The 26,692-nt window shown below is 46.6% G+C and overlaps 1 protein-coding gene across 1 annotated transcript in view; it reads left to right on the top strand.

Moving 5' to 3' along the window:
* Positions 1-650: 650 nt before the first annotated feature.
* LOC137321766 (probable E3 ubiquitin-protein ligase HERC4) overlaps positions 651-26,692 on the top strand; it is a 75,533-nt gene continuing 49,491 nt past the window's right edge. The window contains exons 1-7 of the mRNA XM_067984446.1: positions 651-882; positions 8,675-8,831; positions 10,527-10,603; positions 16,080-16,301; positions 17,885-17,976; positions 21,063-21,193; positions 25,094-25,251. Coding sequence (XP_067840547.1) covers positions 675-882; positions 8,675-8,831; positions 10,527-10,603; positions 16,080-16,301; positions 17,885-17,976; positions 21,063-21,193; positions 25,094-25,251 — 1,045 coding nt within the window. The 5' untranslated portion in view covers positions 651-674. The remainder of the gene's footprint in view (positions 883-8,674; positions 8,832-10,526; positions 10,604-16,079; positions 16,302-17,884; positions 17,977-21,062; positions 21,194-25,093; positions 25,252-26,692) is intronic.

The following is a 26,692-nucleotide window of genomic DNA, read 5'->3' on the forward strand; positions in this document are numbered from 1 at the left end:
TGATTTTCAGTCCATTGTCAGCTCAAATGGGTAGCACTTTCGCCTCTGAGTCAGAAGGTCGTGGATTCAAGAGAGACTTGAGCACAAAATCTAGGCTGACACTCCCTGTGCCAGTACTGAGAGAGACTGCACCACTGTCGGAGATGCTGTCTTTCAGATGAGACATTAAACCGAGGCCCCGTCTGCCCTCTCAGGTGGATGTTAAAGATCCCATGGCTCTATTTGAAGAAGAGCAGGGGAGTTCCCCCCCCCCCCCCCCGTGTCTTGGCCAATATTTATCCCTCAACCAGCACCTAAAATAGATGATCTGGGCATTTATTTAATCGCTGTTTGTGGGACCTTGCTGTGCACAAATTGGCTGCCGTGGTTCCTACATTACAACAGTGACCACACTTCAAAAAAGTACTTCATTGGCTGTAAAACGCTTTGGGATGTCCTGAGGTCTTGAAAGGTGCTATATAAATACAGGTATTTCTTTCTTTCCTTTCATTTTCTTTCTTAGGATTCCCCATCTAAGCATTTTCCACAGGTGTTCATTGTTTCACTTTGCACGTTTGTATTTATTCTTACTTGTTTACCGAGCCAAGGAAGTGGCCCTGTGCCAATTGAACCACAAATCGCTGTCACTCCGAGGACTGGCTGCAGAACATTAATGCAGCTCTAAGGAGACAAGCATGTTACGCTGGGGAGAGATGAGCTGCAGGCAGCTGGGATCAAAGACCAGGAAGGACCGGATACTTTCACAAGTCACCTATTCAGGTGAAGTTTTTGAGAAGGAGGACATCCAGCACATTTGTTGCAGAGGTCGATTCAGTGCGTTTGTGCTGAGCGACGGCAGCGTTTACACTCTGGTCAACGAGCAGCGATGGAGAGGGAAGCCAGGTAAGCGAGTAAATTATCCAGATTCTGCCAGGAATTACAGGCTGTGTTTTATTCTTTCATTTATTCCGTGACTGTGAAGCGCTTTGGGACTCCCTGAGACTGTAAAAAGTGTTACCTGAATGCAAGTTCATTCTACAGTTAGTAAACAAAATATCCACACCCTAGCAGGGATTTAGGGAAAGTCTCAATAAATAAATTATTGATTGATTTAAGTTATTTTTCTACATATCGGAAATCTAGAAAGTTAATTAAAATATCTGAATCCTATCGGGAATTAGGAATTATCTCATTAATGAATTAATTCATATATTGAAAATCTGAAAAACTTAACAAAATATACGAATCCTATCAGGGAATGTCTCATTAATTAATTAATTTAGATATCGGAAATCCAGAAAGTTAATAAAATATCCAAATCTAAACAGGGATTTGGTGAACATCACATTAATTAATTAATTTATAGGCAATATAGGCCATAGAACTATAGAAGTTTACAGCCATTCAGCCCAAAGTGCTAACTCTTTGCTAGTGAAATCCCGTAAACTAAATCCAGAGCCCTGCTCTCTCCCCACGGCCCTGTATAAGCAGTTAGTAAAATATTTAAATCCTCATCAGGAATTGTAAGAAACAATTTATTATTTCACAGAGAGGCACATAAATTAATAACAAGGAATAGAAATGTCTCTCCTGGGATTCTATGCTGCTTGGGTTTAGATTTATTAAAATAAGGAATTGCGTTTCTAATTTATTTACATAGTAACCATTCATTGATATTAAAGGGTTTTTTTTGCATTAAAAAGTGATAAACTTTTTTTCTCAAAACACAACAGATGTAAATTGCGTTGAAATAAATTATTGCTTTGCTTGCGTAAGATGTCTTAGGATGAGGATGGTGCAGGTATCTCCAGACTCTCTCCATCCTAACAAGTATGGGGTTAAAAACAAAATGTAATCATGTATTCCCAGCACTTGCCAGGGGCGCCTGTCACAAGACTGCCTCATCAGCCACGATTTTACTCAGATATTTTTTCACAGAGAGTCTCTCTTGAGCACTCTTAAGTTTTGTTTTCCTGTTCGTCTTTTGTTTTACTTTCACTTTCAATTCTGTTACGGAGCGTGTGTTGTGTTGCTAAACTTCTGGAAAGAGGAAGGGAATCACATCACCCTGAATTCAACTGGGACAACAGAAATTGACAAAGCACTGTTGCAAGCTGTACAGATGATTTCTGGTTAATAGGTTCCTTGCCATTTGTGCAGACACGCAAAGTCCCTACAATCTGACAGAATTTTTTTTTTGCATTTTAAATCATTTTGGGGGGTAGAGTTTCCACTTTGGGCATAATCGGGAAATTGCACCCAAAATGCACTTGAAATTGCACTGGTTAGGTTACAGTTCAAGTTTCCGCTAAAATTCATTTGCATAACCACAAACGTAAAATCTTCCCGGAGCCAGCGCAATCGGGCAGCGTAATAGAACGCAATCATTTCTTTTTTTTCCCTATTAAAAAGTATTCCTTGATGTATTTAAGAGTGGTAACCAGGTGCAGTTTTATTGATACAGCTGAAAATGGGTTTGTCAGCAAAAATAAGCCTTTTTAATAATGGTATCCAGTGAGTAACCTGATTTAAAATCACTGAAAATAACTCAAAAAGAACTATACTGAACCATTTAATAGTTTCATTGGGCTATGTAAAAACAGTTAAAATGTGCCAAATAGTTCCTGTGCGCCCATGAAAATGAGCTCAATTTGAAGAGCTTCCCGAACCAGCGCAATTGGCGGAATCTCGCAGTGTCGACCTGGGGGCGTGGCCAGTTTTGTGGGCGTCGCCTGATTCAGGTGTTCAGGAAAGATAGGGAAGGAAAGAAAGGAGTGGGGTTGGTGGCAGTATTGATTAAGGAGAATATTGCAGTACTGGAGACAGAGGATGTCCTGGAGGGGTCAAGGACAGAATCTATTTGGTTAGAGTTAAAAAATAAAAGAGGTTCCGTTACACTACTGGGTGTATTCTATAGGCCACCAACTAGTGGGAAGGATATAGAGGAACAAATTTGCAGGGAAATTACAGAGAGGTGCAAAAGCCACAGAGTAGTAATAACTGGGGACTTCTATTCTAATATAGACTGGGATAACAATAATAATATAAGGGGCAAAGAGGGGGAGGAATTTTTGAAATGTGTTCAGGAGAACTTTCTTGACCAGCTCGTTTCCGGCCCAACAAGGAAGGAGGCATTGCTGGACTTGGTCTGGGGAATGAGGTGGGCCAAGTGGAGCAAGTGTCAGTGGGGGAACATTTAGGGAGCAGTGATCATAGTATCATAAGTTTTAGAATAGCTTTGGAAAAGGACATGCACCACTCTAAAGTGAAAACACTTAATTGTGGGAGGGCCAATTTCAATGGGATGAGAACGGATCTGGCCCGGGTAAATTGGAATCAAAGATTGGCAGGCAAAACTGTAATTGAACAGTGGGCGGCCTTTAAAGAGGAGATGGTTCAGGTACAGTCTAGGCACACTCCCACGAGGCAGAAAGGTAGTGCAACTAAAGCCAGAGCTCCCTGAATGACAAAAGAGATAGTGAGTAAGATGAAATGGAAAAAAGGGGCGTATGACAGATGTCAGGTTGATAACACAAATGAGAACCAGGCAGAATATAGAAAGTTCAGAGGGGAAGTGAAAAAGGAAACAAGGGCAAAGAGAGAGTATGAGAATAGACTTTTAAAGGGGAATCTAAAAGTCTTCTACAGGCATGTAAACAGTAAACAGGTAGTAAGAGGAGGGGTGGGGCCGATTAGGGACCATAAAGGAGATCTACTCATGGAGGCAGAGGGCATGGCCGAGGTTCTAAATGAGTATTTTGCAACTGTCTTTACCAAGGAAGAAGATGCTGCCTGAGTCTCAGTAAAGGAACATATAGTTGAGATACTGGATGGGCTAAAAATTGATAAAGAAGAGATACTAGAAAGGCAAGCTGTACTTAAAGTAGATAAGTCACCCTGTTCTTTTTTTTATTCGTTCATGGGATGTGGGCGTCACTGGTAAGGCTAGCATTTATTGCCCATCCCTAATTGCCCTTGAGAAGGTACCTTCTTGAATCACTGCAGTCCGTGTGGTGAAGGTACTCCCACAGTGCTGTTAGGTAGGGAGTTCCAGGATTTTGACCCAGCGACGATGAAGGAACGGCCTTAAATTTCCAAGTCGGGATGGTGTGTGACTTGGAGGGGAACGTGCAGGTGATGTTGTTCCCATGTGCTTGCTGCCCTTGTCCTTCTAGGTGGTAGAGGTCGTGGGTTTGGGAGGTGCTGTTGAAGAAGCTTTGGCGAGTTGCTGCAGTGCATCCTGTAGATGGTACACACTGCAGCCACGGTGCGCCGGTGGTGAAGGGAGTGAATGTTTAGGGTGGTGGATGGGGTGCCAATCAAGCGGGCTACTTTGTCTTGGATGATGTCGAGCTTCTTGAGTGTTGTTGGAGCTGCACTCATCCAGGCAAGTGGAGAGTATTCCATCACACTCCTGACTTGTGCCTTGTAGATGGTGGAGAGGCTTTGGGGAGTCAGGTCCGGATGGGATGCATCCTCGGTTGCTGAGGGAAGTAAGGGTGGAAATTGTGGAGGTACTGGCCATAATCTTCCAAATATCTGTAGATATGGGGGTGGTGCCAGAGGACTGGAGAATTGCAAATGTTATACCCTTGTTCAAAAAAGGGTGTAAGGATAAACTCAGCAACTACAGGCCAGTCAGTTTAACCTCAGTGGTGGGAAAACTTTTAGAAACGATAATCCGGGACAGAATTAACAGTCACTTAGACAAGTGTGGATTGATTAGGGAAAGTCAGCACGGATTTATTAAAGGCAAATCGTGTTTAACTAACCTAATAGAGTTTTTGATGAGGTAACAGAGAGAGTAGATGAGGGCAATGCAATTGATGTGGTGTATATGGACTTTCAAAAGGTGTTTAATAAAGTGCTGCATGGTAAGCTTATCATTAAGATTGCAACCCATGGAATAAAGGGGGAAGTGGCACCATGGATACAGAATTGGCTAAGTGACAGGAAACAGAGAGCAGTGGTGAACGGTTGTTTTTCGGACTGGAGAGAGGTGTACAGTGGTGTTCCGCAGGGCTCGGTGCTGGGACCACTGCATTTCTTGACATATTAACGACTTGGACTTGGGTGTACAGGGCACAATTTCCAAATTTGCAGATGACACAAAACTTGGAAGGGTAGTAAACAGTGAGGAGGATATTGAAAGACTTCAAGAGGATATAGACAGGCTGGTGGCATGGGCGGACACGTGGCAGATGAAATTTAACGCAGAAAAATGCAAAGTGATACATTTCAGTAGGAAGAATGAGGAGAAGTAATATAAACTAGAGGGCACAATTTTAAAAGGGGTGCAGGAACAGAGAGATCTGGGGGTATATGTGCACAAATCATTGAAGGCGGCAGGGCAGGTTGAGAAAGCGGTTAAAAAAGCTTAGGGGATCCTGGGCTTTATAAATAGAGGCATAGAGTACAAAAGTATGGAAGTCATGATAAACCTTTATAAAACACTGGTTCGGCCACAACTGGAGTATTGTGTCCAGTTGTGGGCACCGCACTTTAGGAAAGATGTGAAGGCCTTAGAGAGGGTGCAGAAGAGATTTAATAGAATGATTCCAGGGATAGTTACATGGATAGACTGGAGAAGCTAGGATTGTTCTCCTTGGAACAGAGACAGCTGCGAGGTGATTTGATAGAGGTATTCAAAATCATGAAGGTTCTAGGCAGAGTGGATAGAGAGAAACTGTTCCCATTGACGGAAGGTTCAAGAACCAAAAGACATGGATTTAAGGTGATTGGCAAAAGAACCAAATGTGACATGAGGAAAATCTTTTTTACACAGCGAGTGGTTAGGATCTGGAATGCACTGCCTGAGGGGGTGGTGGAGGCAGATTCAATCATGGCCTTCAAAAGGGAACTGGATAAGTACTTGAACAGGAAAAAATTTGCAGGGCTACGGGGAAAGGGCGGGGGAGTGGGACTAATCTGGATTGCTCTTGCATAGAGCCGGCACGGACTCAATGGGTCAAATGGCCTCCTTCCGTGCTGTAACCTTTCTATGATTCTGTGGTTCTATTGAAACTTAAACCAGTGTAAAAGATCATGGAAAACACAAATGTAAGTGCGTTTTGGGCGTAACTCATTACATTTAAAATTTTGCAATCTTTTGCGCTGGTTCGGCCGATCCCACCTGGATTGCGTTGATATTACTGGCTGGAATGAACGGAAACTCGACCCCTTTACGTTTAGAAATTAAAAGGTTTTCTGCACCTATCTCTGTGGCTGTTTCCATTATTCTAATCTTTGCCTCCCTAAGAAGCATTTTGAAAATGTTAAAATAAATAACAGAAAGAATGGCACCGGGGATGAGGGACTTCAGTTATGTGGAGAGACTGGAGAAGCTGGGATTGTTCTCCTTGGAGCAGAGAAGGTTAAGGGGAGATTTGATAGAGATGTTCAAAATTATGAGGAGCTTTGATTAGAGTAGATAGAGAGAATCTGTTTCCACTGGCAGGAGGGATGGTAACCAGAGGACACAGATTTAAGATAACTGGCAAGAGAACCAGAGGGGAGGTGAGGAGAAATTATTTTACTCAGCGAGTTGTTATGATCTGGAATGCAATGACTGAAAGGGCGGTGGAAGCAGATTCAATAGTAATTTTCAAAAGGGAATTGCTTAAATACTTGAAGGGAAAAAAATTACACGGCTATGGGGAAAGAGCAGAGAAGTGGGACTAATTGGCTGGCTCTTTCAAAGAGCCGACACAGGCACAATGGGCCGAATGGCCTCCTTCTCTGCAGTACGATTGATTCTATGAATTATTGGGGCGAGACATAATGAAAGTTAAAGGAACGCAACGTGTAGGAACAAAACAGATTCTGTGGGCAAGTGAAGGAATGGTACAACACCCAACTCATCCCTTGTTTGATGAATGGCTAAATGGACATGCAGCTGGATGAGGTAGCTGGGGTGAGGGTTGTCTGATTTGGCACTTTGGGGTATGTTCTGCAGAGATCAACGATGCACCAGATCCATGGTCTTTCTCAGGCAGGTGCTTCTTCAAAGCCTTCCTAACAAAGGGAGCTTTTCCTGCCCATTTGTTGTGAGTCTGTGCAATAACTTTAATTTTAACAAGTTCTTTTCTGGTACCAATCTCCTGCCTCCGACAAAGATGATGGATTCGCAGATGTGTCCTCCAGCATGAACTTGTTATCAACTAATTACTGGAATGTCTTTTAATTAAATTTACAACAACGGCAATTTACATTTGTATAGCGCCTTTAACGTAGTAAAACGTCCCAAGGCGCTTCACAGGAGCAATTATCAAATAAAATTTGACACCGAGCCACAGAAGGAGATATTAGAACAGGAGGTAGGTTTTATGGAGCCTCTTAAAGGAGGGGAGAGAGGTAAAGAGGCGGGGAGGTTTAGGGAGGGAATTCCAGAGCCTAGCGCCCAGGCAGTTGAAGGCATGGCCGCCAATGGTGGAGCGATGAAAATCGGGGATGCGCAAGAGGCCAGAATTGGAGGAGCGCAGAGATCTCGGAGGGTTGTAGGGTTGGAAGAGGTTACAGAGATAGGGAGAGGACAAGGCCATGGAGGGATTTGAAAACAAGGATGAAAATTTTAAAATCAAGGCATTGCCAGACTGAGAGCCGATGTAGGTCACCGAGCACAGGGGTAGTGGGTGAACGGGACTTGGTGCGAGTTAGGATACGGGCAACAGAGTTTAGGATAAGCTCAAGTTTACGGAGGGTGGGAGGCCGGGCAGGAGAGCATTGGAATGGTCAAGTCTGGAGGTAACAAAGGCACGGATGAGTGTTTCAGCAGCAGATGAGCTGAGGCAAAGGCGGAGACATAAGAACATAAGAATTAGGAGCAGGAGTAGGCCACACGGCCCCTCGAGCCTGCTCTGTCATTCAATCAGATCGTGGCTGATCTTCGACCTCAACTCCACTTTCCCGCCCGATCCCCATATCCCCTGATTCCCCTAGAATCCAGAAATCTGTCTATCTCAGTCTTGAATATATTCAGTGACTCAGCATCCACAGTCCTCAGGGGTGCAGAATTCCAAAGATTCACAACCCTCTGAGTGAAGAAATTCCTCCTCATTTCAGTCTTAAATGGCCGACCCCTTATCCTGCGACTATGCCCCCTAGTTCTAGACTCTCCAGCCAGGGGAAATAACCTCTCAGCATCTACCCTGAGACGGATGATGTTACAGAGGTAAAAGTTGGCGGTCTTGATGATGGGGAGGATATGGGGTCAGAAGTTCAGCTCAGGGTCAAATAGGGCGCCAAGGTTGCGAACAGTCTGGTTCATCCTCAGACAGTGGTCAGGGAGAGGGATGGAGTCGGTGGCTAAGGAACGGAGTTTGTGGCATCACTGTCCAAACTGACCGTCGCCCTTCGCTGAATTCTATATTAATAAAAATAAAGCAAGCCTGTCTTACAATTAGTCTCTTCTTTTAACAGAGACTCACTTAACAGGCAAAAGCTAAAAGTTGATATTAACTACGATATAAAGCGACTTCAAGGCAGTCTAATTAACCCTTTCCTTACATGCATTGCTTAAAAATAAACTTCACCTTTTACACTTGCTATACATCTGGTGCAACCCTAGAGAAACGTGCACAAAGTGTGCAAAGCTTGTGAAGCAACGTCTAAGCTTAATATAGCCCCGTGTTTATCAGTGCTCTGTTGACCTCTACTTCCTTAGGTTCTTATATTTTGTGCTTTCCTTTCTGTGCAGAGCAGGTTAATGGATTGGAGGAGGACAAGATTAATTTCGTGGACAGTGGAACCTCACACATCCTGTTTGTTTCCGAAGCAGGAAATTTATTTTTTAGTAAATTTCAAAACAAGAAACGTGGAGTTAACGCGAAGCCATTCTCCATAACGAACCCACAGTAAGAATTATTTTAGTTGTCGGAGTTCGACATGAGGATAAAGAAAAATTACACAGCGAGTTGTTACGATCTGGAATGCACTGCCTGAAAGGGCGGTGGAAGCAGATTCAATAGTAACTTTCAAAAGGGAATTGGATAAATACTTGAAGGGGAAAAATTTGCTGGGCAATGGGGAAAGAACAGGGGAATGGGGCTAATCGGATAGCTCTTTCAAAGAGCCAGCACAGGCATGATGGGCCAAATGGCCTCCTTCTTTGCTGTATCATTCTATGATGCTATGAATCTAGGAGGCATTAAGTGATGAACAGTACATTGTTTTTGAACTTTACTTGGAACTTTGTGTCCCAAAAGAGGGGCATCGACTGGTGGTGTAAGAGGGAATAATCAGGCATGGACTCCACATACAGTGGGCTTGATGGGCTGAATGGCTTTTCCCCACTCTGGAATTTCTTATATTCAGGGATGGATGCTACTCCACTTGTGTTTGGCAGTTTTAGTAATATTACCAAATGGTCATTTATTAGCAGAAGAAATTGAATAGGATTTAATTTTGAGTCAAGGATCAAAAACAGTGGGGGAATTTTGCACCCATCTCTCATTAAGAGCACTTAAAGAAATATCTTAGACAGATTTTTCTCTTGTTGCACTTGAGAGCAACGGATTGCTTGGGCACACTACATTGAGGAAGATTACTGAGGGTCTGTTATACGCAATGATCTTCCCTGCAGAGATTTCCTTTATGCTCAGTGCCCTAACACTTAACCACAATGAGAGGGAAATCTGTCTTGAACATTCCATTGGCACTGGATATTCACTCTTAGAATCGTAGAATCATAGAAAGGTTACAGCACGGAAGGAGGCCATTCGGCCCATCAAGTCCGTGCCGGCTCTATGCAAGAGCAATCCAGCTAGTCCCACTCCCTCACCCTTTCCCCGTAGCCCTGCAATTTTTTTTCCTTTCAAGTACTTATCCAGTTCCCCTTTGAAGGCCATGATTGAATCTGCCTCCACCACTCCCTCGGGCAGTGCATTCCAGATGCTAACCACTCGCTGTGTAAAAGAGTTTTTCCTCTTGCATGTTACCTGCTATTTCCTGTACCATATTTGCTGCTCCTATACCAGTTTGTCTTTCATCCCAATCATTACTGTCTGTAAAACATAGTTAAACATCTCAATTTGACACCGAGTCACTTAAGGAGATATTAGGGCAGGTGACCAAAAGCTTGGTCAAAGAGGTAGGTTTAAAGGAGTGTCTTGAAGGAGGAGAGAGAGGCGGGGAGGTTTAGAGAGGGAATTCCAGAGCTTAGGGCCTAGGCGGCTGAAGGCACGGCCGCCAATGGTGGAGCGATTAAAATCGGGGGATGCGCAAGAGGCCAGAATTGGAGGAACGCCGAGATCTCGGAGGGTTGTAAGGCTGGAGGAGGTTACAGAGGTGGGGGGGGGGGGTGGGGGGGTGGGGGGCGCGAGGCCATGGAGGGATTTGAAAACAAGGATGAGAATTTTAAAATCGAGGTGTTCCTGGACCTGGAGCCAATGTAGGTCGGCGAGCACAGCGGGTGATGGGTGTATGGGACTTGGTGCGAGTTGGGATACGGGCAGCAGAGATTTACCCATTGATGTTACGCAGGTATAAAGGTATTTTGAAATTAAGTCCTTGTGATAATTATTGATTAATGGTTTTGTTTGTTTGCGTAGGTTACTGAGACACTTTGCAGGAATGTGTGTCATTCAAGTTGCCTGTGGAAACGATCACTCACTGGCTCTGTGCAAAGGTAAGGAAATCAAGAAGAAAATAGGTGCATGAGGGGCATAAAGGCAATCTCTGCAGGGAAGATCATTGCTATAACAGACCCTCAGTAATCTTCCTCAATGTGGTGTGCCCAAGCAATCTGTTGCTCTCAAGTGCATCAAGAGAAAAATCTGTCTAAGATTTTTTTTAAGTGCTCTTAATGAGAGATGGGTGCAAAATTCCCCCACTGTTTTTGATCCTTGACTCAAAATTAAATCCTATTCAATTTATTTTGCTGATAAGTGACCATTTGGTAATATAACTAAAACTACCAAACACAAGTGGAATAGCATCCATCCCTGAATATAAGAAAATGTTCAGGGGAGGTGGGGGGGAGGGAGGCTTGCTGCACAGATGGGTCAGTGGGTAATTGTACCACTTGGAGTGGTACTGAGCAACATAGACCAGGTGCGAGCCAGATCTGATCCCTGGTCTGTGCTGATCTCAGTCAGCACAGCACTAGGATTACAATGGTCTCGGTGACTCCAGGCTATGGAGAAGAAAACTTATACAGGGTTCCTGGTGCTGATTGATGCTGAGCGATTCCTGCTGGAAAGTATGCGTGTGTGCACACACGTGTGCGTGAGTGCGTGTATTGATAGCCATGTATGGACGGTGTCAGCCGTGGCCCAGTGGGTAGCACGCTTGTCTCTGAGTCAGGTGGCTGTGGATTCAACTCTCACTCCAGAGACTTGAGCACAAAATCCAGGCTGACACTCCTGGTGCCAATACTGAGGGAGTGCTGCACTGTCAGAGGTGCCGTCTTTCAGATGAGATATTAAAACCTATCTGCCCTCTCAGACCAAAGATCCCATGGTACTATTTTGAAGAATAGCAGGTGATTACTGCTGAGTGCCCTGGTCCATATTTATTTGGAGAGGAGGGAAGAAAAAGGGAGTATATTGAAAAGGTAATTGAGTCAGGGCACGTGAAAGTCAATGCACTGCCTGTGTTCAAATCCCTCCGTGGCCTCGCCCCTCCCTATCTCTGTAACTTCCTCCAGCCCTACAGCCCTCCGAGACCTCTGCGCTCCTCCAACTCTGGCCTCTTGTGCATCCCCCGATTTCCTTTGCCCCACCATTGGCGGCCGTGCCTTCAGCTGCCTCGGCCCTAAGTTCTGGAATTCCCTCCCTACAACTCTCCGCCTCTCTACCTCTCTCCCCTCCTTTCAGATACTCTTTAAAACCTATCTCTTCACCTGTCCTAATATCTCCTTATGTGGCTCAGTGCAAATCCTATCTGACAACGCTCCTGTGAAGAGCCTTGGGACGTTTTACTACGTTAAAGGCGCTATTTAAATGCAACTTGGCGTTTTTGTCGATAGTGTATACTAGAAGCTCAGGGTAAGTGAGTCAACAACAACAACAGGAGGTGGCGGTGAGGTAGAGCTGGGTGTCGTCAGCGTACACGTGGAACCTGACGTCGTGGTTTTCGGATGACGTCGCCGAGGGGCAGCATGTAGATGAGAAACAGGAGGGGGCCAAGGATAGATCCTCAGGGGACTCCATGGGTAGCAGTGCGGGAGCAGGAAGAGAAGCCAGTGCAGCAGATTCTCTGGCTGCAATTGGATAGATACGAATGGGACCCGGTGGACAACGGAGGAGAGGCGTTGGAGGAGGATGGTGTGGTCAGTGCGCTGATAGAATGTCCCAGCAGCTCAAGGCAAGTGCTGGGAGGGAGCTGGCAGTATTTTTAGCGCTGTAAGCTCGGTAACTTTACTTAGCTTGTTTATGGTTTGATTTTTCAGCGGCTGGACAGGAAAAATAGTGTCAAGGATACAAGAATTGATGGACACAAGGAAAATCTGATATGGAAAGACAAAACTCTATGCACAGTACATATGGGGTTAAAGTAATATTCTATATATATCTGTCTGGTGTACCATTAGTGTGTGTCAGAGTCAATCGATATGTAGACGTTGCAGCACTATTTGCTGTATTCACAGTACATTGTAGGAATAACTTTAGGAGACTGCTTCCAGCGTGGAGTCTCACTAAATGCAAATGTGGATCAGCGATCGGGCTACAACACACATCGCCCCCATTCTCCGACTCAGGCTCACTGCTAGTGAGATTGTGCGCCATTGGCAAAGTTTCACAAAATTGCCTCTGCTGCAACAGTAGAAAGTTATGCGGAGAGAATGGAGAAGCTGGGATTGTTCTCCTTAGAGCAGAGAAGGTTGAGGGGAGATTTAATAGAGGTGTTCAATATTATGAACAGTTTTGATAGAGTAAATGAAAAGAAACTGTTTCCAGTGGCAGGAGGGTCGGTAACCAGAGGACACAGATTTATGGTAGTTGGCAGAAAAACCAAAGTGTGGAGATGAGGAGAATTTATTTTACGCAACGAGTTGTTATGATCTGGAATGCGCTGCCTGAAAGGGTGGTGGAAGTAGATTCAATAATAACTTTCAAAAGGGAATTAGATATATATTTAAAAAGTAAAAATTTGCAGGGCTATGGGGAAAGAGCAGGGTGAGTGGGACTAATTGGATAGCTCTTTCAAAGAGCTGGCACAGGCACAATGGGCCGAATGGCCTCCTTCTGTCCTGTATGATTCTCTGATTCTAAGTTTTTGAGAGGGATGTAGCCTGTGTTGAGAGAAGAGATTGTGACCAGGGCTTTCTGATTTTCGATCGCCAGCCCATGATTTTCTGCCCATTCACTTGGGCGGGAGGGGGAAGGATGATGAGGGGAGCGGACGGGGAGTGGGGAGGATGAGGGGGGGCAGGCGGGGGGAAGGATGAGGGGGACAAGGGGGGGAGGATGATGGGGGAGCGGACGGGAGTGGGGAGGATGAGGGGGGCAGGCGGGGGGGGAAGATTAGGGGGAGCAGCCAGGGAGATGAGAGGATGGGGGTGAGGGGGAGGGGGTGGGGAGGGGGGAAGATGAGAGGGGGAGCGGGTGGGGAGTGGGGAGGATGGAGGTGAGGGGGAGCGGGTGGGGAGGGGGAGAATGAGGGAGGCAGGCGGGGAAAGAATGAGGGGGACAAGGGGGAAGATTAGGGGGAGCAGCCAGGGAGATGAGAGGATGGGGGGAGGGGGTGGGGAGGGGGGAAGATGAGGGGGGGGAGCGGGTGGGGAGTGGGGAGGATGGGGGTGAGGGGGAGCGGGTGGGGATGGGGAGAATGAGGGGGGCAGGCGGGGGAAAGAATGAGGGGGACAAGGGGGATGATTAGGGGGAGCAGCCACGGAGATGAGAGGATGGGGGCGAGGAGGAGCGGGTGGGGAGGGGGGAGGATGATGGGGGGATGGAATCATGGATGGTCAAGCGCAGAGGCGGAAACTACCGGACTGTATCTGAGAGTAGCAAGGAATATTTTGGCAACAGGTGGCTCCTGATAACTGGCCTAACATCTTCCGGAGTGTCTATTGACACCACTGTGTCAGCCAATGAGTTGGAGGCGGGGCGGGACTTACAAAAGAACATAAGAAATAGGAGCAGGAGTAGGCCGTGTGGCCCCTCGAACCTGCTCCGCCATTCAATCAGATCATGGCTGATCTTCGACCTCAACTCCACTTTCCCGCCCGATCCCCGTATCCCTTGATTCCCCTAGAGTCCAAAAATCTATCGATCTCAGCCTTGAATATTCTCAATGACTGAGCATCCACAGCCCTCTGGGGTAGAGAATTCCAAAGATTCATCACTGTCTGAGTGAAGAAATTCCTTCACATCTCAGTCCTAAATGGCCGATCCCTTATCCTGAGACCATGCCCCATAGTTCTAGACTCTCCAGCCAGGGGAAACAGCCTCTCAGCATTTACCCCGTCAAGTCCTCTAAGAATTTTAAATGTTTCAATGAGATCACCTTTCATTCTTCTAAACTCCAGACAGTATAGACCCATTCTACTAAATCTCTCCTCATAGGACAACCCTCTCATCCCAGGAATCAATCTAATGAACCTTTGTTGCACCGCCTCTAAGGCAAGTATATCCTTCTTTAGGTAAGGAGACCAAAACTGCAGTGCTCCAGGTGAGGTCTCACCAAAGCCCTGTACAATTGTAGTAAGACTTCCTTACTGTTGTACTCAACATTTAACAGTTTCTCACCATTTAAAAAATATTCTGCTTTTCTATTCTTTCTACCAAAGTGAATAACCTCACATTTCCCCGCATTATGTGCCATCTGCCACCTTCTTGCCCACTCACTTAACCTGTCTATATCCTTTTGCAGACTCTTTGTGTCCTCCTCACAGCTTACTTTCCCACCTAGCTTTGTATTGTCAGCAAACTTGACTTATGGCAGGACTCACAGCAAACAGTAAATTTTAGAGCAGGGTCTATTTGAAAAGAGCCTCTAGGAACTACAGCAAACAGAATTCATGACCCAAACTACAGCAACTTCTCCCGATATAAGCAGGATTATTTCTCCAGCAAAATGCAGCGAGTGGAGGATAGTTACATAATACAAATTATGTGCGTAAAATCAATCCCAGTCACTTACAGCAGTGCGGTCTCCAGGCGTGATTGACGGGGGAATTACCCAATCATCTTCATTCTGGCCAGGGAATAGTTGCGTCACTATATGCAGCCAACACCTTCTGCACAAATTATTGGGTAGGTTTTACGAATTCAGACTCCTGCACACCAGAGGCATGTATCGGGTTTTCACACGTGCAGTTCAGTGGGTCCTGCAGGATATTGTATCACTAAAATTAATGAATGGAAAATCTGGTTGGACCCATTGACCTCGATGCTGAATCGCCGACATTTGCTTCCGGAGCATGAAGCAATGTGCCAGGTGTGTCTATTTGTAAAGTCTGTCCTTATATACGTTCGCAAAATACATCCCATATTACACCTGCACAGTGTGACATTTCGCGTTGTATGTACTGTACAAGAAAGATAGAACTTGCATTATATATAGCGTCTTTCATGACCTCAGGACATGCCAAAGCGCTTTACAGCCAATTAAATACTTTCGAAGTGTAGTCACTGTTGTATTGTAGGAAACGCGGCAGCCAATTTGCGCACAGCAAGCTCCCACAAACAGCAATCAGTTAATCTGTTTTTTTTTTAGTGATGTTGGTTGTGAGATAAATGTTGGCCCAGGACACCGGGGAGAACTCCCCTGCTCTTCTTTGAAAATAGGGCCATGGGATCTTTTACATCCGCCTGAGCGGGCAGAAGCGGCCTCGGTTTGACATCGCATCCGAAAGACGGCACCTCCGACAGTGCAGCGCTCCCTCAGTACTGCACTGCGAGTGTCAGCCTGGATTGTGCGCCCAAGTCTCTGGGGTGGGACTTAAGCCCACAACCTTCTGACTAAGAGGCAAAAGTGCTACCCCCTGAGACACAGCTGACCCCTGTTATATGTCTAAGATCTCTGAATTGTACCTCGAAAGATAAGTAACTAAAACCAGTAACACCCGAGAAAAGGTGACAAAATATTTTCTTACTGAGTAATTTTAGCAAACTTTGAACATAGATTTTTTTTCTCTCTTTAATTTCCGCTACCAGACGGTCAACTGTTTGCCTGGGGACAGAACACTCATGGCCAGCTGGGCCTTGGCGCAGAGAAGCGCTCCCCGTCCAGCCCCCAGTGCGTGAAGACACTGGCTGGTATCCCCTTGGCCCAGGTCGCTGCAGGAGGGGCGCACAGCTTTGCTCTCTCTGTCTCAGGGGCAGTGTTCGGCTGGGGAAGAAATAATCACGGACAGCTGGGGCTCAAGGACACGACCGGTAAGAAAAGTGGAAGTCTCTTCCTTTATCTCACGCACGCACGTGTCTCTTTCCAGTTTTCGTCTCCGGGTCTGTGTCGCTGAGCTTGAGATCACAGGGAGACACAATGCCACCCCTTTGCTATAAACTTGAGTTCACCCAAAACTCTGCTGCCCCGTATCCTAACTCGCACCAAGTCCCGTTCACCCATCACCCCACCGTGCTCGCTGACCTACGTTGGTTCCCGGTCCGGCAGCGCCTCGATTTTAAAATTCTCATGCTTGTTTTCAAATCCCTCCGTGGCCTCGCCCCCTCCCTATCTCTGTAACCTCATCCAGCCTCTACAACCCTCCGAGATCGCTGCGTTCCTCCAATTCTGGCCTCTTGCGCATCCCCCGATTTTCATCGCTCCACCATTGGCGGCCGTGCCTTCAGCTGCCTGGTCCCTAAGCTCTGGAATTCCCTCCCTAAACCTCTCTGCCTCTCAACCTCTCTCTCTCTCCTCCTTTTAAGATGCTCTTTAAAACTAACTTCTTTGACCAAGCTTTTGATCACCTGTCCTAATATCTTCTTCTGTGTCTCGGTGTCACATTTTGTTTGATAATCGCTCCTGTGAGGCGCCTTGGGACGTTTTTACTATGTTAAAGGCGCTGTAAAAATGCAAGTTGTTGTTGCTGATCCAACTCATCGAATCAGCAGCTTTAGTGTCGACACCAACAACAGGTCTCCCTCCAGTGGTAAAATACAGAACTGCAGCTGTAGTTCTGAGAATTACCAAGAAGACTGCGACTTTCAGATTTAATTGGTGGTTAAAACAAAACATTCAGAAGCTCAAAGCTCAACATATCATCTAGTTCCTGGATATCTTAGTTACGTATTTTTGGGAGCCGACTCTCTCCTCTGCTCCCTATTCATTTGCGTATTTTAAAACTGGAGGTTTTATAATCAGTCACAGAGCTAAAAGTTCCTTCAAGCTCTGTGAAAATTAACTAAGGTTTCAGCGCGCATTTTGTGAGGCTCCATTTTCAAAGTGGGATTCTGCTAGATAGCAGTACAGGTCACAGAAAGGACCACAACACTACTGGGCTGATTCTACAACCTGTGTCCCTGCCTAGCAAGTCTCCACACGAGAGCCTTGATTCTCAAACCTACCCCGTTATGTTTTGGAGGCTGTATACACAACAACTTGCATTTATTTCGCTCCTTTAACGTAGTAAAACGTCCCAAGGCGCTTCACAGGAGCGTAATCAAAGAAGATTTGACACCGAGCCACATAAGGAGATATCGGGACAGGTGACCAAAAACTTGGTCAAAGATGTAGGTTTTAAGGAGCGTCTTAAAGGAGAAGAGAGAAGTGTACTATGAGGATGGACGTGTCGGGCGACCATTGGCGGGAGAGCGCAGGGCGGGGTGGTTGGAGGTGGAAGGTCATGTGATGAAACCTCCAGGAATGCGTCCAACCAGAGTAGGCAACCCTATCCTTAAATCCACCGTGCGCTATCTCGTCTGCATATGCGCAATGTTACAGCTACGTAACCCCAGACAAAAGGATTCTCTCTATTGAAAACCCAGTAATAAAGGACCATTTCTCCATTTTCTCACAGACCGGCAGCATCCCTCTCATGTAAAGCTATTGGAGTGTAAGAAAATAGTCTACATTTCCTGTGGAGGACAGCACACTGCTGTGTTGACTAAGGTTCGTCCTTAGAATACTTCAAATTTAATCATGAAGCAGTATTTTGTTCAAAGAAAGAAAGGAAGACTTGCATTTATATAATGCCTTTCACGACCTCAGGACGTCCCAAAACTCTTTACAGCCAGTGAAGTACTTTTGAAGTGTAGTCACTGTTGTAATGTAGGAAACGCGGCAGCCAATTTGCGCACAGCAAGCTCCCACAAACAGCACCGTGATAATGACCAGATAATCTGTTTTTTAGTGATGTTGGTTGAGGGATAAATATAGGCTCAGGACACCAGGGAGAACTCCCCTGCTCTTCTTCGAAATAGCAGCCCCGAGATCTTTTACATCCACCTGGGAGGATCTCGGTTTAATGTCTCAGACGAAAGACGGCACCAACGACATTGCAGCACTCCCTCCGTACTGGCACCGGGAGTGTCAGCCTAGATTATGCACTCACGTCTCTGGAGTAGGACTTGAACCCACAACTTTCCGACTGAAAGGCGAGAGAATGTTACCAGCTGAGATCCTTTCGACTTTTTTTATATACAATCTATCAAACAAGACTGTTATTACCTCAGGGCCAGAAGTGTTCAAGTGCTGTCCCGATATGCCACTTAGATGTATACTGAGGGTCACCAAGGGGACACATGTCAAGTTTAGATCAATGTTCTATTATAAATGCGATTTCATTTCGAGGACTTCATTTCACATCGTTCACCTGAGGAAGGGGGAAGCCTCCGAAAGCTTGTGAATTTAAAATAAAATTGCTGGACTATAACTTGGTGTTGTAAAATTGTTTACAATTTACTCATTCATTTGAATAGACCTTGATACTTCGATTTAGGATTTACCCACCAACAAGGCAACAGTGCTGTAAACAGTCCCTTTCAAAACTCCAGGTCCACAGATTTGCTTGTAAAAAAAACATTTTTCAATTAGCATTTTGACTAATGTGATTGTGGATATACTCTGACCCTTGCAGCAAATGGGAGAGCAAATGAATGATTAGAATAAGGGGTCTTTTTATGTGTAAACACACTTGACCTGTTCAGTTGCTGACACAGTGCAAACTGCACTGAATGCCAAGCCACATTCTCCACTGAGGAAAGTTGGGAATCCACAAATGATCTATCTGCCACATCGTGAGCTCAGTGAACATGTGGGTTCATTGCAGAAGCAGTGGCTTTGTTACTCTCTGCTCTGGAATTCTCTCCCTAAACCTCTCCGCCTCGCTACCTAAGACGCTCCTAGGACAAAATTAGTCTCCACTTGGAGAAGCAAGGATTAATCAGGGATAGTCAACATGGCTTTGTCAAGGGAAGATCATGTCTGACTAATTTGATTATTTTTTGAGGGGGTGACTAGGCGTGTGGATGAGGGTAACGCAGTGGATGTGGTATACATGGATTTCAGTAAGGCCTTCGATAAAGTCCCCCACAGGAGACTGGTCAAGAAGGTACGAGCCCATGGAATCCAGGGTGCCTTGGCACTTTGGATACAAAACTGGCTTAGTGGCAGAAGGCAGAGGGTGATGGTCGAAGGTTGTTTTTGTGACTGGAAGCCTGTGGCCAGTGGGGTACCACAGGGATCGGTGCTGGGTCCCTTGCTGTTTGTGGTCTACATTAATGACTTGGATATGAATGTAAAAGGTATGATCAGTAAGTTCGCTGATGATACAAAAATTGGTAGGGTGGTAAATAGCGAGGAGGATAGCCTCAGTTTGCAGGACGATATAGATGGGTTGGTCAGATGGGCAGAACAGTGGCAAATGGAATTTAACCCGGAAAAGTGCGAGGTGATGCACTTTGGAGGGACTAACAAGGCAAGGGAATACACAATGAATGGGAGGACCCTAGGCAAGACAGAGGGTCAGAGGGATCTTGGTGTGCAAGTTCACAGATCCCTGAAGGCGGTGGAACAGGTAGATAAGGTGGTAAAGAAGGCATATGGGATACTTGCCTTTATTAGCCGAGGCATAGAATATAAGAGCAAGGAGGTTATGATGGAGCTGTATAAAACACTGGTTAGGCCACAGCTGGAGTACTGTGTGCAGTTCTGGTCGCCACACTACAGGAAGGATGTGATCGCTTTGGAGAGGGTGCAGAGGAGATTCACCAGGATGTTACCAGGGCTGGAGCGCTTCAGCTATGAAGAGAGACTGGGAAGATTGGGTTTGTTTTCCTTGGAGCAGAGGAGGCTGAGGGGGGACATGATTGAGGTGTACAAAATTATGAGGGGCACAGATAGGATGGATACTAAGGAGCTTTTTCCCTTCGTTGAGGGTTCTATAACAAGGGGACATAGATTCAAGGTAAAAGGCGGGAGGTTTAGAGGGGATTTGAGAAAGAACTTTTTCACCCAGAGGGTGGTTGGAGTCTGGAACTCACTGCCTGAAAGGGTTGTGGAGGCAGGAACCCTCACAACATTCAAGAAGCATTTGGATGAGCACTTGAAATGCCATAGCATACAAGGCTACGGACCAAATGCTGGAATATGGGATTAGAGTAGACAGGGCTGATGGCCGGCGCGGACACGATGGGCCGAAGGGCCTCTATCCGTGCTGTATAACTCTATGACTCTATAACTCTATGACCTACCTCTTTGACCAAGCTTTTGGTCACCTGCCCTAATACCTCCTTAAATAAAAACAGAAAATGCTGGAAAACACTCAGCAGGTCAGGCAGCATCTGTGGGGAGAGAGAAACAGAGTTAAACGTTTCAGGTCGATGACCTTTCATCAGAACAGGAAGAAGTTAGAGATTTAACCGTTTATAAGCAAAGTACAGAGCCAGGGAAAAGGGGGGGGAAGAAAAAATAAATGGGAAGGTCTGTGATAGGGTGGAGGGCAGGAGTGATTAAATGACAAAAGGGATGCTGGTGCAAGGCAAAAGGAGGCAAGCAAAGAAACAAGAGAAGGGTCCAGAGGAGGTGTAAATGGCAACGGCAGAACCACTAGCAGCACCTGCTGTCCAAGAAATTGGATAATATCTCGTGGCTTGGTGTCAAATTCTATCTGATAATGCTCCTGCGAGGCACCTTTGGGACGTTTTACTCTGTTAAAGGTGCTATATAAATGCAAGTTGTTGTTGCCTCTCTTCTAGGATGGGCTTGTACTCACCTTCGGAGCTGGGAGACATGGACAACTGGGACACCACACAAAAAGGGATGAGATCAAACCTCGCCTGGTGGGTGAGCTATTTGGAAGTAAAGTCTCTCAGATCGCTTGTGGGAGGTAAGCTAAGAAAGATACCAAAATAAACCAACGTACAAGGTGGGGGGGGGGGGTGGTGGGGTTGGGGTAGGGGTTAGGGTTAGGGTTGGGGGGGTTTGTTTATAGCTGGGAAAAGGCTCTGGGGTGCAATGGAGGAAGGACAATTGGGGGGAAATTACCCCTCAGTGGGTACAGCTCTTGTCGCTTTCCAGCAGGCCCGGGGAGTCGGGTTTTGGCTTTGGGCCTTGGAAGGAGAATACTGTGGCTACAAAAGCAGGTCAGAGGCTGGGTATTCTGCGACGAGTGACTCACCTCCTGACTCCCCAAAACCTTTCCACCATCTACAAGGCACAAGTCAGGAGTGTGATGGAATACTCTCCACTTGCATGGATGAGTGCAGCTCCAACAACACTCAAGAAGCTCAACACCATCCAGGACAAAGCAGCCCGCTTGATTGGCACCCCATCCACTCCCCTAAACATTCACTCCCTTCACCACCGGCGCACCGTGGCTGCAGTGTGTACCATCCACAGGATGCACTGCAGCAACTCGCCAAGGTTTCTTCGACAGCACCTCCTAAACCCGCGACTTCTACCACCTAGAAGGACAAGGGCAGCAGGCGCATGGGAACACCACCACCTGCACGTTCCCCTCCAAGTCACACACCATCCCGACTTGGAAATATATCGCCTATCCTTCATCGTCGCTGGGTCAAAATCCTGGAACTCCCTACTTAACAGCACTGTGGGAGAACCGTCACCACACGGACTGCTGCGATTCAAGAAGGCGGCTCACCACCACCTTCTCAAGGGCAATTAGGGATGGGCAATAAATGCTGGCCTCGCCAGCGATGCCCACATCCCATGAATGAATAAAAAAAAGAGAGCAGCGCAGATTTATCAGAATGTTACCAGGGCTCCAAGGGTTAGATTATGAGGAGAGATTACATAAACTAAGCTTGTATTCCCTGGAATATAGAAGCTTAAGGGGTTATTTGTTTGAGGTTTTTTGTTAGGATTTTGAAAGGAATTGATTGGGTGGATAGAGAGAAACTTTTTCTGCTGATGGGGGAATCTAGGACAAGGGGACATAACCTTAAAATCAGAGCCAGGCCATTCAGGAGAGAAGTTTGGAAACACTTCTTCACACAAAGGGTGGTAGAAGTGTGGAACTCTCTCCCACAAAAAGCAGTAGATGCTAGCTCAATTAATAATTTTGAATCTGAGGTTGATAGATTTTTTGTTAGGCAGAGGTATTAAGGGTTACGGAACCAAGGCAGGTAGATGGAGTTAGAATACAGATCAGCCATGATCTAATTGAACGGTGGAACAGACTCGAGGGGCTGAATTTCAACTACCCTTTGTGTGAAGAAGTGCTTCCTGACATCACCTCTGAACAGCCTAGCTCTAATTTTAAGTTTATGCCCCCCCTTGTTCTGACTCCCCCCGCCAGAGGAAATAGTTTCTCTCTATCTATCCTATCAACTCCTTTAATCATCTTAAACACCTTAATTTGATCACCCCTTAATCTTCTCTACTCGAGGGAATACAAGCCTAGTCTATGCAACCCGTCCTCATAACTTATCCATTTTAGCCCCAGTATCATTCTGGTGAATCTGCGCTGCACCCCCTCCAAGGCCAATATATCCTTCCTGAGGTGCGGTGCCCAGAACTGAACCCAGTACTCCAGGTGGGCTTTAAAGGCAAAAAATGCGATCCCAGCACGAAAGCTGGGAAATTACGCCTTAATGAAGCTATGACACGAAATGTGTACAAGCACGTGTAGCATAGAAAGAGCAGGAAAATTGCAGGCCTGCTTGGCCAATTTTCCGATTCTCCTGACTCCTTTTTAACACCAGCTGAGCACCAGATCTGCCATTTTGTGTTTTTTTTCAGTCCCGGGACCCAAGTCCAGATGCAGGAATGGTGGCAAAAGTGAAGTAATTTTGATTGTCTAATTTTGACTTGGCAGCTGTCCCTTCGAATCCAGTGGCAATACTTTAAGGGGGTTGAGTTGGGCTGCGTAGTGCCCTCTTTTCAGGGGCTACGCGGCGTCCTAAGGCCCCAAAACGGTGGGCACGTAGCCCGCCGCACTTCCAATCGGAACTGCACCGCCCGCCATATTGGGTAAGGGCAAACAAGAGGCGTCATTTGCCCACACCTGAAGCAGCGTTAGGCTCTTTGCATTTCCAAGCAAGAGGCCTAAAACCCACTTCAGGTCCCCTCTCCGACATTGATCGGCCCTGAGGTATCAGGGAAAACCAGTCCTAAACATCGCCGACATAAAAGAAAAGGTAAGTATTTACCACAGTTGCCGTTCCGATCACCGCCTCTCCTGGTCTCAAGATCCCCGACCTCTGACCTCCAGGCTCTGGCCCTGACGTCTGATATTCCCCCCACACCATCCCTGACATCTGACCTCCAGGCCACCCGACCCCCGATCTTCCTCCCCCTTTGAGGCCTGATGGTGTTCCTCCCAAGGCCTGTTCTCCCTCCCCTTGAATGCCATTCTCCTTCTCCCTGAACCCTGATCTTCCCCGACCCCGGCCCCCAATCTTCCTCCCACCCAATGCCCGATTTTTTTTTATTCGTTCGCGGGATGTGGGCGTCGCTGACGAGGCCGGCATTTATTGCCCATCCCTAATTGCCCTTGAGAAGGTGGTGGTGAGCCGCCTTCTTGAACCGCTGCAGTCCGTGTGGTGACGGTTCTCCCGCAGTGCTGTTAGGAAGGGAGTTCCAGGATTTTGACCCAGCGACGATGAAGGAACGGCGATATATTTCCAAGTCGGGATGGTGTGTGACATGGAGGGGAACGTGCAGGTGGTGTTGTTCCCATGTGCCAGCTGCTCTTGTCCTTCTAGGTGGTAGAGGTCGCGGGTTTGGGAGGTGCTGTCGAAGAAGCCTTGGCGAGTTGCTGCAGTGCATCCTGTGGATGGTACACACTGCAGCCACGGTGCGCCGGTGGTGAAGGGAGTGAATGTTTAGGGTGGTGGATGGGGTGCCAATCAAGCGGGCTGCTTTATCCTGGATGGTGTTGAGCTTCTTGAGTGTTGTTGGAGCTGCACTCATCCAGGCAAGTGGAGAGTATTCCATCGCACTCCTGACTTGTGCCTTGTAGATAGTGGAAAGGCTTTGGGGAGTCAGGAGGTGAGTCACTCGCCGCAGAATACCCAGCCTCTGACCTGCTCTTGTAGCCACAGTATTTATATGGCTTGTCCAGTTAAGTTTCTGGTCAATGGTGACCCCCAGGATGTTGATGGTGGGGGATTCGGCGATGGTAATGCCGTTGAATGTCAAGGGGAGGTGGTTAGACTCTCTCTTGTTGGAGATGGTCATTGCCTGGCACTTATCTGGCGCGAATGTTACTTGCCACTTATCAACCCAAGCCTGGATGTTGTCCAGGTCTTGCTGCATGCGGGCTCGGACTGCTTCATTATCTGAGGGGTTGCGAATGGAACTGAACACTGTGCAATCATCAGCGAACATCCCCATTTCTGACCTTATGATGGAGGGAAGGTCATTGCAATCCTCATGAGGCCCGATCTCCCCCCCATTCCCCTCTGAGGTTTGTTCTCCGCCCCTCCCCCCCCCCCACAGTTTTCCTTTCCACCCCCCACCGGAGACCGACTCCCGAGGCCCCAATCGTGCCCCCAACATGAGCCCCACGATCCCAACCCCAAAGACCTAATCGCTTTCCTGTGCGTCCTCCTCCCGCGGTGCCATCTGCAGAGAAACAAGGTCCAAGGTCCAATATCCGGGGCTCCTCAGACCTCACCATCTGTGCACAGGGTAATTACTGGTGAACCAACAATTTAGAAATAAGCATTGTCTGTATGTCCTGTGTATGAATCCACTCGACCCGAACAGTAGTAAGCTTTATCGTGAATTTTAAATGGTAGTTTAAACGTATTATGCTTTATAGCTATCACACACTGGTACTTGTTGCACCGGCCGGCAAGATATATTCTTTTGGTCGTGGAGAGAATGGGCAACTGGGGAACGGACGAACCAGTGATCAGTTAGTGCCTCGTCCTGTCACGTTCTCGATGGACATACCTGATGCTGCACGATTGGTTCCTGGTAAGGAACCGTTTCTATATATATCTTACATGTGATCTAAAATATTATTGGATGTTAATCTGAATGATCAAGTGTCCTCAGCTCTCGTGGGACTGGCCGTTACACTGGACAGCAGCACTGAGAAGAAAATTAGCCAGAGTTTCCTCTCCTGATCGCAGCTTTCTGGCAAATGTGTGAACAACAGTAACAACTTGCATTTATATAGCGCCTTTAATGTAATAAAATGTCCCAAGGCGCTTCACAGGAGCGTAATCAGACAAAAACTTGACAACGAGCCAAAGAAGGAGACGTTAGGACAGGTGACCAAAAGCTTGGTCAAAGAGGTAGGTTTTAAGGAGCGTCTTGAAGGATGAGAGGGAGAGGCGGAGAGGTTTAGGGAGGGGATTCCAGAGCTTAGGGCTCCTGCAGCAGAATGCACGGCCGCCAGTGGTGGAGCGATGAAAATCGGAGATGCACAAACGAGGCCAGAATTGGAAGAACGCAGAGATCTCAAAGGGTTTTGGAGCTGGAGGAGGTTACAGACATAGGGAGGGGGCGAGGCCATGGAGGGATTTGAACACGAGGATGAGAATTTTAAAATCGAGGCATTGCTGGACCGGGAGCCAATGTAGTTCAGCGAGCACAGGGGGTGTTGGGTGAACGGGACTTGGTGCGAGTTAGGATACGGGTAACAGAGTTTTGGATGAGCTCAAGTTTATGGAAGGTGGGAGATAGGAGGCCGGCCAGGAGAGCATTGGAATAGCCGAGTCTAGAGGTAACAATGGCATTGGATAAACTTTGGGTGAGCACAGAATCCCCAGCGTTGAATAGCCTGTGGTCATTGTCTAGGCTTATAGATGAACAATGCCCACTTGGCCAAGATGCCATACGGTTGCCAGCATCCATGGTACTGTCTGAAGTATGCCTTATAGAGAGGATGGGCAAGGATAGAGCATTGGCCGTACTTTATAGCAGTTGATGTAAAATTTCTGCATAGCCACACTGCACTTACAGTTGATACAGTACCAGCTGATTCTGCCACTCAACTTTAAACCTCTACTATCTTCAAGGGCACATTTTAACAAGCTAATTTGTTGATAGCAGCATATTTTTTAAAAAATCTCATCTGAAGCTAAAACAAAAGCAAGCTGCTTGGGGACAAAACCACTCTTGTCATTTTCGGTTACAAATATCATAAGATTTGGCATTTGATATTACACTTACGAATCACGAGCCTTACCCGTGGGATACACAAGCAAGAACTGACTGTCTAATTGGCAAAATGCGACAATGGAAATCGGTAAGTCAGACATGGAGGAAGTTAAGAATTAATTGTTTCTCTGTATTACAAGCCGTTACACACTCCAGAGTATGTTCCAAGGTAGAAGATCTCAAGGTTGAGGTGACATTGATAGACTGGTCAAGTTTTACTGTGCAACCTTATGATATCTTAACCCTTGTT

The sequence above is a fragment of the Heptranchias perlo genome, chromosome 1, assembly GCF_035084215.1.
Source record: "Heptranchias perlo isolate sHepPer1 chromosome 1, sHepPer1.hap1, whole genome shotgun sequence".
In the NCBI taxonomy this organism is placed as follows: Eukaryota; Metazoa; Chordata; class Chondrichthyes; order Hexanchiformes; family Hexanchidae; genus Heptranchias; species Heptranchias perlo.